We start from the raw sequence: 15,414 nt of genomic DNA, 5'->3' as shown, positions 1-15,414 counted from the left end.
ATCATCAAGGACAACAACCACCCGAGCCACTGCCTGTTCACCCCGCTATCATCCAGAAGGCGAGGTCAGTACAGGTGCATCAAAACTGGGACCGAGAGACTGAAAAACTGCTTCTATCTCAAGGCCATCAGACTGTTAAATAGCCATCACTAGGCGGCTTCCACCCGGTTACTTAACCCTGCACCTTAGAGGCTGCTGCCCTATATACATAGACTTGAAATCACTGGCCACTTTAATAATGGAACACTAGTCACTTTAATAATGTTTACATATTTTTGCTTTACTCATCTCATATGTATACACTGTATTCTATTCTACTGTATTTTAGTCTATGCATCTCCGACATCGCTCGTCCTAATATTTACATATTTCTTAATTCCATTATTTTACTTTTAGATTGTGTGTATTGTTGTGAATTATTGATATTACTGCACTGTTAGAGCTAGAAATACAAGCATTTCGCTACACCCGCAATAACATCTGCTAAACATGTGTATGTGACCAATAAAATTTGATTTGATTTGAACACCATGGTTTTCTGGGCAACAGTTTTTTGTGTACATTTAGTACTATTGAGTTCAGTAAATTATTGTGAAATGTCCACAAATACAGCAAAAAAAAAATGCAAAGCCTCAAACAGGCACAGGAATTCCAGAGGATATCCTTAGCCTTCGGAGGAATTTTTTCATAATTCTCTCTCCTTCCAGCTAACTTCACAGAGATATCGAGGAAGTTTGTGTTACTGTAACCAAGGTGGTCCGGTGAACCAATTTTTGTCTGAGACCTGACTTGCATTACCTCCCCGAGATAATGCCTATAGACCAAGGTTTTAGTTTAGTGGGCTAACACAGTCTTGTAGTGTGCAGATGAGCAGAGGAAAATGTTTAAGCAAATGTGAAGTGTAAGAGAGTTGGTTCAGTGAACCACAACGGCGCTTGGGCTAACAACACAGTATTGTGGTGTGCAGACTACCCAGGTTCAAACCCAGCCTATCGCATCTGTGTGTCTCACCAGTTATATTGTTTTTGCTTTCACACACAATTCTAAGAAATGTCTTAGTAGCTTTCAAGAGCATGTTCCAAATCCATAGCAGCCTAAAAGCGTTTATTGGTCTGAAATTACACCATAACCTCTTCATAGCTTTCCAAGACATCCACTAAAGCAGACGGTCAGGAATCTTTCCTGGCATGGATCTCTGGTCTGCCTTTATTCAGGGAATATCAAATCGCTGTGTGTAATTGAAGCCAGAGCCACATCTAAGGAACCCTGACATGTCCAATGGGACGATTACTTTTGTCCATGGCTCCCCATACTAAATCATCCTATAACTGATCCTCACTTTTACATCTGCTTTCTATTGCTCATCAATAACCAATCAGAAATCAGGACAGGGATGTCATCAGATCAATGCAACAGCACAACAGTCAGCAAAAGAGTATGGAATCCATGATGAATACAGAATTTCATACAACATGTACTGTTTGTAGTGAATCAATACCAGCCTGATATAGTGACCCATTTTAGTTTTACAATAATAGTCTAGAGGTTTCAAAATACATTTTGGACAACAATGAATAGATCTTATCTGACATGATGTCACGTGTAGATTAGGCCTACTCCTGGAGACATCTCTACTAGCCAAGGCAGTAGTCAGTCCCCTGAAAAGAGCATGCAGCCAGTATAACTAATCGTTATTTACATCAGAAACAGATTATCACATGGCCAATGTTCTGTTCGGAGGCATAGAGGCTCCATCAAAGGCATCGCACGCATGAGAATCTGTGAAACGAGTGGGGAAAATCGAGCTAGACCAAACAGTGCCGTTCCTACAAATCCGCTTCGACTGTTATTCTGTGGTTAGTTTCATGGTCAGAAAATAAACAAGAGTGGCCGAAACTGTGGAGCCAGAAACTGTTTAACCCCGGGGTCTGAAATTATAGAAATAACACAAATAAGACATTGCTGTTGTTGCTTTTTATTTATTTTTGCAGTGGAGGCACCCAGTGAATTTCGTCTGGAGCCTTCCAAATCACATGTCAGTGTTACATCGAATAGTCTTCTCTCTGAGGACAACCTCGTCATTTGCGTCAAGGGAAAACCCAATATTTCTTTCGAAGAGACACTTTCATCCAGGCTTCCTTTAAACTCGGACTCAAGGACAGAGAGCGACATAGCGGAAGAACATGTGTTACAGATTACCAACTCTCATTTGAATACAAAAGCACTTGAGAAGGGGCCAGTGAGCTCAGTCTTACAACAAGAATGGGAACAGTTAGCCAGAAATAGCCTGCCGCAAAGCCTATATAAAACTGCCTAGAAAGACATTCCACATGTTTTAATAGACATGACAACCAAACCTTACACTTAAGAGTTGTGAAACATTCATCAATAAACATTTTAATCTTGGCTATACATAATACTTTGTCTGTTATGATGATCATAGTTCCATTATTTGGTTGTTGAAAGGGTCTTGGTTTGAAGGTGATAACAAACACATTGTGGTCAAATTAAAACAAACATGGCCGATCGCAGAGGGAAGGCGCTAGGTGGATTCATCATCAACCCTTGTTCCACTGCTAATTCATCATCCCTGTTTTAACTGCTCCCAGGGTAAACAGCTCCCTCCAAATGTTTATTTGATTTCCTGATATGACGGAGGGAGGAATGGAGAGAAAGAGAGAGTGACGTGAGAGAGGAGGCTCTCCCAAAGGCAATACAGTAAAGCAAGGGTGGGGGCAGGGGAAAAGGGGCTTCTTCAGATGGTAGATAGAGAGAGATGGATAGTGGTGAGGAAGGAGGATAAAGAAGAGGTGAAACTGGTTTAGAGGTCAAGGACCGGACAGGGAATAGTTAAAGCAGAGGGGGGAAAGAGGTGAAGAACGAACAGGAGGAGGAAAACAAAGACAAACCAGGTTGCCATTATGGTTACGCTATCTACCTTGTCAGGGTCCAATTCTGCCTATAGCCCTCATTATGTGTCCATATTTGGCCTGGATGTACCTCATCTATAGTTTGGAAGGATATCAGCTCCTACAAGAGAAGAAAGTATCTGTTTTTGATTCAATAAGTAGATTATTTTCAGGCCTATTTGTGTCATAGTATTGGTAACAGTTGGGTGTTTGAAGGCGGAGTGTACTTACCTGTCTTCCCTGACTATTTAAGGAGCCTCACTTGACCCAAGTCTTAATGCCTCATCTATAGTTCGGAAGGACATCAGCTCCTACAAGAGTAGCAAGTATCGGTTTTTGATTCAATAAGTAGCTGTTGGTATTGTCTTGCTAGGGCAATTTAATTTAAGTGCTGTCTCTACCTAGTAGCCTACTTAATCATTGCTGTTTGAACTGTCTGATTCCTCAGTACTTGTGACTGTTGCTGTGGACTTAGTTTCAGGCCTATTTGAGTAATCGTCTTGCTAATTCGTAGGTTTGTTGTGTTGTAGGGGGTGTTTTCTTCACCTCTGCTAGGCAATAAGGGATTAGTGTTAGTGCTTCAGTCTCCCCTGTTTTTTCAGAGGCAGCTGGCAGTCTTGTCACTGAAACAAAGACTTTCTGCCGAGTTGTTCGAGGAAGGAAAGAGAGGAGGGCTCCACACCACTCTCTCACTTGAGTATCTTAGCAGTTATCTTCTGATGATCTAATTTTGCTCTTTTGTAGTTTTGTCAAGTATGTGTGTGTTTCCTATCCCTGTTCGCTTCTCTCCCTGTAGGTTTTACAGACGCTCCCCACCCTTTGGCTGCAACCATTCTAATTTAGTGTTCCCTGCGCACACAGTCCATGTGGAATTCATCTCAGCCTATGTTGCCCTTCAGTCACTACACCTTTTGGCCCAGACGGAGACATGGATTACCCTAGAGAACACTGCTGCTCTCTGACCATCTGACTATGTGTTCTCTCATAGTCCGAGAGCATCTGGTCGTCGCGGTGGTGGCACAGGGCTACTTATTTCTCCTAAGTGGAGATTGTTTCTTTCCCCCCTCTCTCACCTGTCGATCTCCTCATTTGAATTCCATGCTGTTACTTGTCCACTCAAGCTTAACATTGTCATCTATCGCCCAACAGGTGCCCTTGGAGAGTTCCTCAATGAGCTTGACACCTTGATAAACTACTTCATTTCTTTCCACCTATTTCTTTCCTCAGATTTCCTCTTTTGACCTCACCCTTCCTTTCCCAGTCCCCTCCCACTCACAAGGCAGGCAATACGTTTGACCAAATCTTTACTAGAAGCTGTTCACCTACTACATCCTCCCCCTTCCTCCTCCCTCTCTGCGGATGACTTCGTCAACCAATTTGAAAAAAAGGTTGACGACATCTGCTCCTCGTTCACTTAGCCTACTGAGTCCACTGGTCCCACTCACACAGAACTACCCTACACCTTGACCTCTTTCTCCCCTCTCTCCAGATAAAATCCTGCGACTAGTGATGTCCGGCCGCCCGACAACCGGCCGACTTAACCCCATCCCCTCCTCCCTTCTCTAGACCATCTCTGAAGACCTGCCATTCCTCACTTCCCTCAACTCATCCCTGACCACTTGTTGCATCATCTCTGACTTCAAGATGGCCAGAGTCGCCCCCATCCTCAAGAAACCAACACTTGACCCCTCTGAAGTCAAACTACAGACCGGTATCCCTTCTGTCTTTTAGTTCCAAAACACTTGAGTATGCTGTCTATGACCAACTCTCTCATTATCGCTCTCAGAATGATCTTCTTGACTCTAACCAGTCAGGCTTCAAGGTGGCTCACTCAACAGACCGCTCTCCCCTGTGACACGGAGGCTCTCCACTCTGCCAAAGCTGACTCTCTCTCCTCTGTTGTCATCCTCCAAGATCTATCCGCTGCCTTTGACATTGTGAACCATTAGATCCTCCTCTCCACCCTCTCAGGGCTGGGCATCTCCGGCTCAGCACACTTCTGCATTGCGTCCTACCTGGCAGGTTGCTCCTACCAGGTGGCGTGGAGAGGATCTGTGTCTGCACCAAGTGCTTCTAACTACTGGTGTCCTTCAGGGCTCAGTTCTTTACACCAAGTCACTCAGCTCCACCATATCCTCACATTGTCTCTCCTATCATTGCTATGCGGATGACACTCAACTACTTTTCTCCTCCCCCCTTCTGACACCAAGGTGGCGACACACATCTCTGCGTGCCTGGCAGACATCTCATCTTGGATGTCGGCCCTCCACCTCAAGCTCAACCTCGACAAGACGTAGCTGCTCTTCCTCCTGGGGAAGGCCTGCCTGCTCCAAGACTTCTCCATCATGGCTGACAACTCCATGGTGTCCCCCTCCCAGAGTGCAAAGAAACTTGGCGTGACCCTGGACAACACCGTCATTCTCTGCAAACATCAAAGCAGTGACATATGTAGAGTACGACCTTTCCCCACACAGGAAGCGCTGCAGGTACTAATCCAGGCACTTGTCATCTCCCGTCTAGACTATGCAATTCTCTGTTGGCTGGGAAAATGTACTTGCTACGATTGTGATACGTTGTTGTCTAACGATGAATGCACTAATGTAAGTTGCTCTGGATAAGAGTGTCTGATAAATGACTAACATGTACGTCTGCTCTTTAAATATCATTCAGACAGAGATCAAAGGCTCAACTACCAAGTGCTGCTGCAACCCATCATAACAGATGGAAAATGTTGAAACAATAGCCTTGACTTATTCAATACAGTCTGGGATAAGCAGAGGTCCCCATGGAAACTGCGTTGAATGATGGTCTGTACACATCTTCCTTCCAAACACTGTACATTAACCAGGAGAGCAACTGAGACATCAGTCTTGGCAGGACAGATGCAGTGCAGTCTAACCAAGGGTTAGCATGATGATCAACGGCCCATCTCTACGTTCTATTCTATATACAGAGCCAAGATGCCTTCCTCATGTCAGGTATTCTGACACTGAACATTATCTAGGGTGATATGAGGCATTAGTCATTGGCCGTCGTCTTTGGGGCAGCTATAGTTTAGTTGAACCAAGGATAAGGGGGATCACTGACCCGTCTTGAAGCTTGACTCTCAGTTGACAAACCAAAATGGCTTCCCTTGTCATTGATCAATGGTCCATTTGCCTCACCCACAACCCAAAATGGTCTCCGTGATTGAGTCATTTGTCAAGTAACCACAACTGGGACACCTTCACCTCTTGCCTGTCTGTACTGTCACGGATTCTGCCGAGACTGCTCCTCCTCCTGGTTCGGGCAGGCTTCGGCGTTTGCCGTCCCCGGAGTACTAGCTGCCACCGCTCTATGTTTCGTAGTGTGATTGCTTTTGTCTGTCTTTTACACCTGTGTCCATTTGTGTGTTGATTACTTGGCTTATAAGTTCCTTGTTTTGCATTAGTCTGATTGTGTGTTGTTATTTTCTGCCTGTCGTGCAGAGCTGCGTGTCTGCACTCTGTCTATGTTTGGGATTATTGTTTACGCTTGTTTGCGTAATTGCCTCGCCTCCGTCTGTTTTCGAGGTCGTGTTTTGGTTGTTGCTCTTTGGACTATTAAAGTCTTTTGGACGTATCCTCTGTGTCCTGCGCCTGACTCCTTCACCACATCCACATCGGAACAACTGACATGTACTCTGTGTTCGCAAACTCACCTTGGCTCAGAAACCCCTCCATCTTCTCCTTAAAGGGTTGCAAGTGCTCTTCAGAAGAGACCTGGTTGACCATCTCTGTCTCGGCCAAGCATGCTGGAGTGGAAGAGGAAGAAAGAAGAAAAACATGTTTTAATTAGTTTTTCTGTCCAAAGAAGAATGAGCTTGTAAATCATAAGACCATTTTTGACATTGCAGTATTACACTCTACCTGTTTATGTAATTAGGGCTAATTACCATACATAATGGATTGGGCTACGCTAACCAGTAATGTTGCATTCCCATTCACCCTACTGCTTTTCTCCAAACAATGAGTGATGCCCTTGGAACCTGCAGACCCCTTAAGCATCCCTTGGAGCACCCCAGAGTCATGGTCCATCAGCGCCCATGATGAATCCAAAAAGTGCATGCCAGAGTTCTCGGAAGCTAATTGTTTGACCACATGGCCCACTCTGTGGAGGTAGCTAGCTAGCTGTTGTCCTGAGAGCCATCCAAGCCCATTGCTATGGGACGCCTACTCAACCAAGCCCACATCTGTTACAGCACTCAGCTGGTCCCTGTGAAGAGAACCCTACAGTATCTGATGAAGCATTTATGTACGCCATCATGGTACTCTGCCATGCAGGTTAGTGTTTTTCGTCATGAATCTTGTTCTGGAGGCAGCTCTGTAGAGTGGTCACTAGCTGGCACAGCACAAAGTCATCAAATTCGATTTGAAACGTAACCTTAACCACACTGCCAACTCTAATGCCTAACCTTTAAATTAAGACCAAAAAGCTATTTTTTGTTTTCATTAGTTTTTACAATACTGCCCATTTTGACTTTGCAGCTTGCCTATCTAAGGAGAAATTGCTCAGTTCTGCCTCCAGGACAAGATTCATGACAATAAATGTCAACCAGCCTCTGCTATTGGGAATGAGTAAGCAAGTCAGTATCCCAATGGACCTGGTCAACTCGATCTTCACGCACTCCAAATAATAAGAAGCTTCACAAGATTGATTGCAGCTCAGTAAAAAACAATAATTGGCAAAATAATACAAGCCTTGATTGGTTTAACAGTAAGATAGAGTGCCTTCGGAAAGTATTTTGATCCCAAGACGTTTTCCACATGTTGGTAGGTTACAGCCTTATTCTATAATGTATTAAATAGTTTTTTCCCCTCATCAATCTACACACAATAACCCATAATGACAAAGGGAAAAAAAACAGGTTTTTAGAAACTGAAATATCACAATTACCTAAGTATTCAGACCCTTTACTCAGTACTTTGTTGAACCACCTTTGGCAGCGATTACAGCCTTGAGTCTTCTTTGGTACAAGCTTGGCACCCCTGTATTTGGGGAGTTTCTTCTCTGCAGATCCTCTCAAGCTCTGTCAGGTTGGATGGGGAGCGTTGCTGAACAGCTATTTTCAGGTCTCTTCAGAGATGTTCGATCTGGTTCAAGTCCGGGCTCTGGCTGGGCCACTCAAGGACATTCAGAGACTTGTCCCAAAGCCACTCCTGCATTGTCTTGGCTGTGTGCTTAGGGTCGTTGTCCTGTCTGAGGTCCTGAGCGCTCTGGAGCAGATTTTCATCAAGGATCTCTCTGTACTTTGCTCTGTTCATCTTTGCCTCGATCCTGACTAGTCTCCCAGTCCCTGCTGCTGAAAAACATCCCCACAGCATGATGCTGCCACCACCATGCTTCACAGTAGGGATGGTGCCAGGTTTCCTCCAGACGTGACGCTTGGCATTCAGGCCAAAGAGTTCAATCTTGGTTTCATCAGACCAGAGAATCTTGTTTCTCATGGTCTGAGAGACTTTAGGGGCCTTTTGCCAAACTCCAAGCGGGCTGTCATGTGCCTTTTAATGAGGAGTGGCTTCCACTCTACCATAAAGGCCTGATTGGTGGCGTGCTGCAGAGATGGTTGTCCTTCTGGAAGGTTCTCCCATCTCCACAGAGGAACTCTTGAGCTCTGCCAGAGTGACCATCAGGTTCTTGGTAACCTCCCTGACCAAGGCCCTTCTCCCCCGACTGCTCAGTTTGGCCGGGGGGCCAGCTCTAGGAAGAGTCTTGGTGGTTCCAAACTTCTTCCATTTAAGAATGATGGAGGCCACTGTGTTCTTGGGGAACTTCAATGCTGCAGACATTTTTTGGTACCCTTCCCCAGATCTGTGCCTCGACACAATCCTGTCTCTGAGCTCTATGGACAATTCCTTCAACCTCATGGCTTGGTTTTTGCTTTGACATGCACTGTCAAATGTGGGATCTTATATAGACAGGTGTGTGCCTGTCTAATCAATTGAATTTTCCACAGGTGGACTCCAATCAAGTTGTAGAAACATCTCAAGGATGATTAATGGAAACAGGATGCACCTGAGCTCAATTTCGAATACTTATGTAAATAAGGTATGTTTTATTTTTAATACATTTGCAGACATTTCTAAAAACCAGTTTTTGCTTTGTCATTATAGGGTATTGTGTGTAGATTGCTGATGATTTTATTTTATTTTATCCATTTTAGAGTAAGGCTGTAACGTAACAAAATGTGGAAAAAGTAAAGGGTTCTGAATACTTTCCGAAGGCGCTGTACATGATAGAGAACAGGAGATTTGGGTGATTATTCTTGATCGACACATACAAAAAAGTTGTACTCTGTTAGTATTAATATTTCCCCACCTGACCCCTATAACATGTTGAAAGTGTTAAATGAGTTAAGACTGAGTAATTAATGTAAGTATTTCCCCATTCAGTCTTTCAATCGGTTGCACAGGGATTTTGTTTAACCATGAGCTTGGCTTTAAATGTTTAATCTGATTTCCACACTTCATCAGGGATTTTTGTTGTTCCCTAATTCCTACTATTTGACTCATGTTAACCTGGGAAAAAACGTAAGACTTTCAGCTTAACCCTAGTCTGATCGAGGTAATTCCCTGTAAACCTCTAACATGTTTATAAGTGCTACCTGGACTCGTGACCTAGTATTTGGTTTGCAATATTCTGTTCTTGTTCAACTAGATGGCAGTCAAACATTATTGCTACCCATACAGTACACTGATGGTTTTTAATATGGGATCTTCAGATCTTATGGTTTGTAATGTGCGGGTGCTGCATAAATAAGGCGGCCTCTCCAGGCCTTTGACTCACTCTGAGGGACATGAGCTGGAGCACAGGTAGGAAAAGCCCCCTGAACCTGGATTTTTTTGGAGCTCTGTGTTGTGAGGACAGTAAAAGGGTGCCTAGCGGATTCTAGAGGAGTCTGCTCCTGACTCTCCATCTGGTTCTAGTTTGGGGCTTTGTACGACAATCAGATGCTATCTATTGACCCTGTTTCGTGGGCAAACTTTGAAGAATTTTCTATTATAAAGATACAGGAATCCATTTCACATGACACTCATAAATCCTACACAATGGTATCACAAACATTATGTAACACCTGTCATAATCAACGTTGATTCAGGTTTACTACCTAGTGTGAAAAATATATAGTCCAAGGTTTATAAATGGAGCTACAAATGGACCAAAATACATTTGTGGGAGCCAGTCTCACCGTTAAGGTCTTTTCTTAGCTTGCGTAGGTCTCTCTGAAAGTCCTCAAACTTAATCTGAGAGGCCTGGAAGAGGTCCTGGGGTTCAGGGAGAGGGTAGACACAGGTCTCTCTAACGGCGTCCTGAGCACACACACACACACACACACACACACACACACACACACACACACACACACACACACACACACACACACACACACACACACACACACACACACACACACACACACACACACACACACACACACACACACGCACACACACACACACACACACACACACAGTCAAAGGCAATCATCATCAAAGACCAGAGCAGCCCTCTCCAGCATACATCTCAGGTAAGATTGGGATGGATGTCTCTGCCATTCTTATCAGTAGTCCAAACATTCCCAATAAGATAAGGTTGCATGGTGGTAATGGCCATCAGCTAGAGTGGAGCCATTGTAATCAAAGTATACGTTCGTCATGTCCATCAGTATTACTAGGGAGCCATTAGGAGCCCAGAACCATGTTGTGTATGTTGATTTTGGCAACATACATTTGGCTGAATTCATCTCATCTGGCTAACCTAATTATTTACAATAGGCTTCCTTTGGATCCTGTGGAAGCTAACGTTGTACAGATCCAGGCGAACTGAGAGGGAGACATTAGCTTCTTTTGTAAATGAGGGAAAGGAAAATAAATAATTTGATAAGAAAAGCCATGCTATCCTCGGGCGAGAGAGAAGATGAAAAGGTGGCTGGATAGATATCTAAGTAAATCAGAAAGGGATTCAAATAAACAGGAACCAAAACATACCTTATCAAAGTTCTTTAGATAGTAAGCAACGATGTATGACAAAAGACTCTGAGAGTTATCCTGAAAGAGAGAGGGGGAAAAAGATAAAAATAAATACATCATTTTTGTCATTAATCTAATCATTTTAGAGCAGAATGTTTCGATTGGTATGGAGAACACATCTAAAGAGGATTTAGAAGTTCAGCACCTCAAAGCAATGGATCAAACACAAGTGAAATCTCTGCTGGGGAGACTGTCATTACTTAGAGCTAGTAACTTGTCTTATATTCTTTATGGACACCTCTCTAGGATTCCAATATTGAAAACACTGCACTATGTTCTTACATGACAGCACAGGTGGTACACAAAAATCTAACAAACAATCAGTCAGTCACTCATTTGGGGACAAATAATTGCTTAAGCACCATAATAGGGCAGTTATGGTCAGAGCTCAACACACACTCACACTGCTCTTGACGTCCTTGAGTTTGGGCAGGATGTCCAGAGTGAAGCTGTCAGCCTGCCCACGCGATCGGTTCCCTCCGTTCATGAAGTTCCCAAAAGCTAAGACGTAGGTTTGCATCACAAACTGACCACTCTGCAGAGTCTGATACACAGCATGGGGAAAGAAGTGGAGGGAGAGAGGGAAGAGAAGAAGAAAGGAAAGGAGAAAGATACAGATAAATGAGGGACAGAATATATACCGTATTTTCCGCACTATAAGGCGCACCGGATTATAAGGCGCACCTTCAATGAATGGCCTATTTTAGAACTGTTTTCATATATAGGGCGCACCGGATTATAAGGCGCATAGAATAGAAGATACTGTAGTCAAACGAATTGACTGGGGTTGCGTTATGCATCCACTAGATGGAGCTGTGCTAAAAGGAATGTCAACAAAACAGTCAGATAAAGTCAAACTTTATTAAGCGTTCTGACAACTCCGTTCACTCCCATGGTAATGTTGTTCAAACGTTAATGTGCATATTAACAATATCTCCCAGCCTTGCTCACTCTTCTCCCAAACGTGGAGGGGAACCTTTCCCTGATTCAGTAAACACGTAGTAAAAGAAACAGTCTGATACCACTAAATCAAACGTTAGTGCATAACTCAACATTGTTCAGTTACATATAACACGTAAAGCTCACTTTTTCAGTTCATTCCCCATCCACGAACCCCTCGAATTCTTCTTCTTCAGTGTCCGAATTGAACAGTTGGGCGACTACGGCATCCAACCTGCCCGGCTCCCTCTCGTCATTATCAGAGTCAGTGTCGCTGCTGTTGCCTGGCAGTTCAGAGATTATTCCTGCCTTCGTGAAAGCTTTGACCACAGTTGAGACCGATATATCAGCCCAGGCATCCACGATCCATTGGCAGATAGTGGCGTAAGTCGCCCGGCGCTGTCTCCCCGTCTTGGTGAACGTGTGTTCGCCTTCTGTCATCCACTGCTCCCACGCAGCTCGCAGTCTAGCTTTGAACGCCCTGTTGACACCAATATCTAGCGGCTGGAGTTCTTTAGTTAATCCACCCGGAATGACGGCAAGCTCCGAATTAGTTTGCTTCACTTATTTTTTGACAGCATCGGTGATATGGGCGCGCATTGAGTCGTAGATCAATAGGGACGGAGCTGTGTGGAAAAAGCCACCCGGTCTCTTGACGTAAATTTCTCTCAGCCACTCACTCATTTTTTCCCTCATCCATCCATCCCTTCGGGCTAGCTTTGATGACGACGCCGGCTGGAAAGTTCTCTTTGGCAAGGTCTTCCTCTTGAAAATAATCATGGGTGGAAGTTTCTGGCCATTAGCCTGGCAGGCGAGAACTACAGTGAAGGATGACTTCTCATTCCCTGTGGTACGTACAGACACCGTACTGGTCCCCGTTTTCTCCACAGTGCGGTTCACGGGAATATCAAAGGTGAGTGGAACCTCGTCCATGTTGGTGATGTGCTCTGGCCGGATCTTCTTTTCAGTGATCTTCTTTTTGCAGTATGCGCGGAAAGTGACCAGCTTTTCTTGGTAATCTTTTGGCAGTTGCTGCGAGACGGTAGTTTGTGTGCGGATGGAGAGATTACGTCTTTTCATAAAACGAAAGCACCAAGAAGGACCGCCTCGAAATTCATCGATTGTCATGTCCCGTGCTAGCGCTGTTGCCTTCATTCGAATAGTGACTGTAGAGACGCTTCTACTTGCTGCTCTCTGTTCAACAACCCACTGTTCGAGTTTGTCCTCTAACTGTGGCCATCTCGCTTTGTTCCCGCGGAAACTCTGTTTAGTCTTCTTTACTTGGCGCAGGTCATCTTCTTGCTTCCTCCACTTCCGTACCATTGATTCATTAATGTTGAATACTCTCGCTGCTGCTCTATTCCCATATTCTACTGCATGACCGACAGCCTTGAGCTTGAACTCTGCGTCGTAAGCGTGTCTCTTGAAAGGTGCCATTTTGGGGTCTTTATACACACACAAGTGGTGTGGGACTGTGAGTAAGCACAATACCGGTGTGTACTGGCTACCGTAATGCTGCAAGTGGTGCGGCTTTGTAGTTTACCAGTCGTACTGAAACATTTCATTATTATTAAATTGTTTTTATTGGTTTTTCATACTGAAACATTTTGACAGAGCACCTTGAGCGCCGTGTACAACCAGTATGGATCAACCAATTAACCAATTGATCCATATATAAGGCGCTCCGGATTATAAGGCGCACTGTCGTTTTTTGAGAAAATTAAAGGCTTTTAAGTGCGCCTTATAGTGCGGAAAATACGGTAAGAGAGGGATAGAGAAGAGGGAGCAAAGAGAATAAAAGAGGAAAGAGGAAAGAGACAGAGGGGTAAACAGACAAACAGAAGAAGAAGAGAGAGAGAGTTCAGTTCAGTGCCTCTGGTATAAATGAGGCATACTGTATATTTGCCCTGTGCAGAGATAATGGCTCTCATTCCTTATGTACTCAACACTCTGGATGCATGGCTGTACATTACATTGTCCACTACGTGCTGTTCTCAGAAAGCTGTAGATGAGAGGAGACTTACCGTACACATTCTCTGAAGGATTTCTACTTTCCGGAGGATGGAGGAGATACATTCAACAAAGGTTGATTGAAAGAGGATGCAAAACACCCTTCCTGAGAAATTGGGGATTTGGGACAACTGGAAGAGAAACCTTAGGAAAGAACAAGAACAAAACGAAAGTGTTAAAATACTTAAACAGGGCCTATTTTGAAATTGCCATTTTCCTGACCTTTCCTATCACCAACAATTGAGAGAGAAACAGAAACAGGACAGACTTGGCACAGAGGATACATTTGCTCTTACTGTTCAGGCTTGTCCAATGGCTTTGCGTCATCCTTGCCTTTGGATGACTTGATGTGCTTCTCAATCTTCTCCATCTCATCTTGCTGGGCTCCCTGAAATAAGTAAGGAGTGTGATATTGGGTAAACAGTAAGTGGCACACAAAATATACCTTGTACTTGAGATATACCGTACATGCACACAAACCCTGTTCTTTCACTTTCAGGGGAACTGAATGTTGGCAAATACAGCCATTGTAGATACTTTATAAACACTATAAGGTGAAACACTATAGTATTGTTTCGATTTCCAACATATTTTCCACTTTCCCAGACACAAAACCACAGTTTTATACAAGTGGGTCGAAAAAATGTAACCAGGCCAGAGATGCCCTCTCATTTCACAAAGACAAAGACAATAGAGGTTGACAGGCCTGACTCAGGCTGGCAAAACCATAAAGCGTCCGACAAAGAGAAATGTAAACTCTGTATGTCTCTCAGGCTAGGGGAGCCGACGTTGACTCCGGGGCCTGGCCCAGGCATAACTCAGCAGCAGCACATCAAATATGGGCATCAAACACAGCAAATTAGTATTCAACACACTCAGCCTTGGGTCCGCGAGGGCAAGCTCTGGTTCTGGTTTACGACATGTTTCAATACATTTAACACAAAACATATCCTTTTTCAACATGTGGGTATACCAACGTGAGGAGTAATTTGGGGACAAGAAGATATGATGGTGAGATCTATGAGTTGGTGCCTTTCTTTTTGGCTGTGACAGTATGAAAGAAAGTTGTATGTGGCATTTCGAATACAGAGAAAGGTGCACTTTTGGAAAATGACTTGGACCAAATGTCACTGCAACCCCCACATTTCTGGTCAACTCAGTATTTACGAAACTTCCCATGTATGGCACTAAACTTCAAGTCAATGTTGTTTTCTGATGACTGAGTTTAATGAAAACGCAGCCTGAGGTGCTATTATTGTACCACTGACCTATGTCACTGTCACAATTCTGTGTTTATCCATACAAAGTGACAGTGTTGTTATAATGTCCCTCAACCTCTGCAGTCACAGCCTATGAGTATATTTCATGAGTGTAAGTGTTGTGGTTTGTTTATCATGTGCAAAGTAATGTGGTGTTGGGAAGGGTTCCCTGAACTTCTAAGAGTTGTGTCATGAGGTTCCGACTCCTGATATTTGCGGGGAGGGGTACCTCACAGTGATCCCTTCCTG

At 44.0% G+C, this 15,414-nt stretch overlaps 1 protein-coding gene across 1 annotated transcript in view; it reads right to left on the bottom strand.

The window, feature by feature from the left end:
- fmn2a (formin 2a) overlaps positions 1-15,414 on the bottom strand; it is a 68,180-nt gene that overhangs the window by 5,524 nt on the left and 47,242 nt on the right. The window contains 5 exon segments of the mRNA XM_045211734.1: positions 10,117-10,237; positions 10,916-10,975; positions 11,361-11,501; positions 13,921-14,050; positions 14,203-14,294. Coding sequence (XP_045067669.1) covers positions 10,117-10,237; positions 10,916-10,975; positions 11,361-11,501; positions 13,921-14,050; positions 14,203-14,294 — 544 coding nt within the window.

The sequence above is a fragment of the Coregonus clupeaformis genome, chromosome 1 (genome assembly GCF_020615455.1).
Source record: "Coregonus clupeaformis isolate EN_2021a chromosome 1, ASM2061545v1, whole genome shotgun sequence".
Classification (NCBI taxonomy): Eukaryota; Metazoa; Chordata; class Actinopteri; order Salmoniformes; family Salmonidae; genus Coregonus; species Coregonus clupeaformis.
Note: the sequence above shows the minus strand (reverse complement) of the source record. Positions and strands in the feature narration are given on the sequence as shown.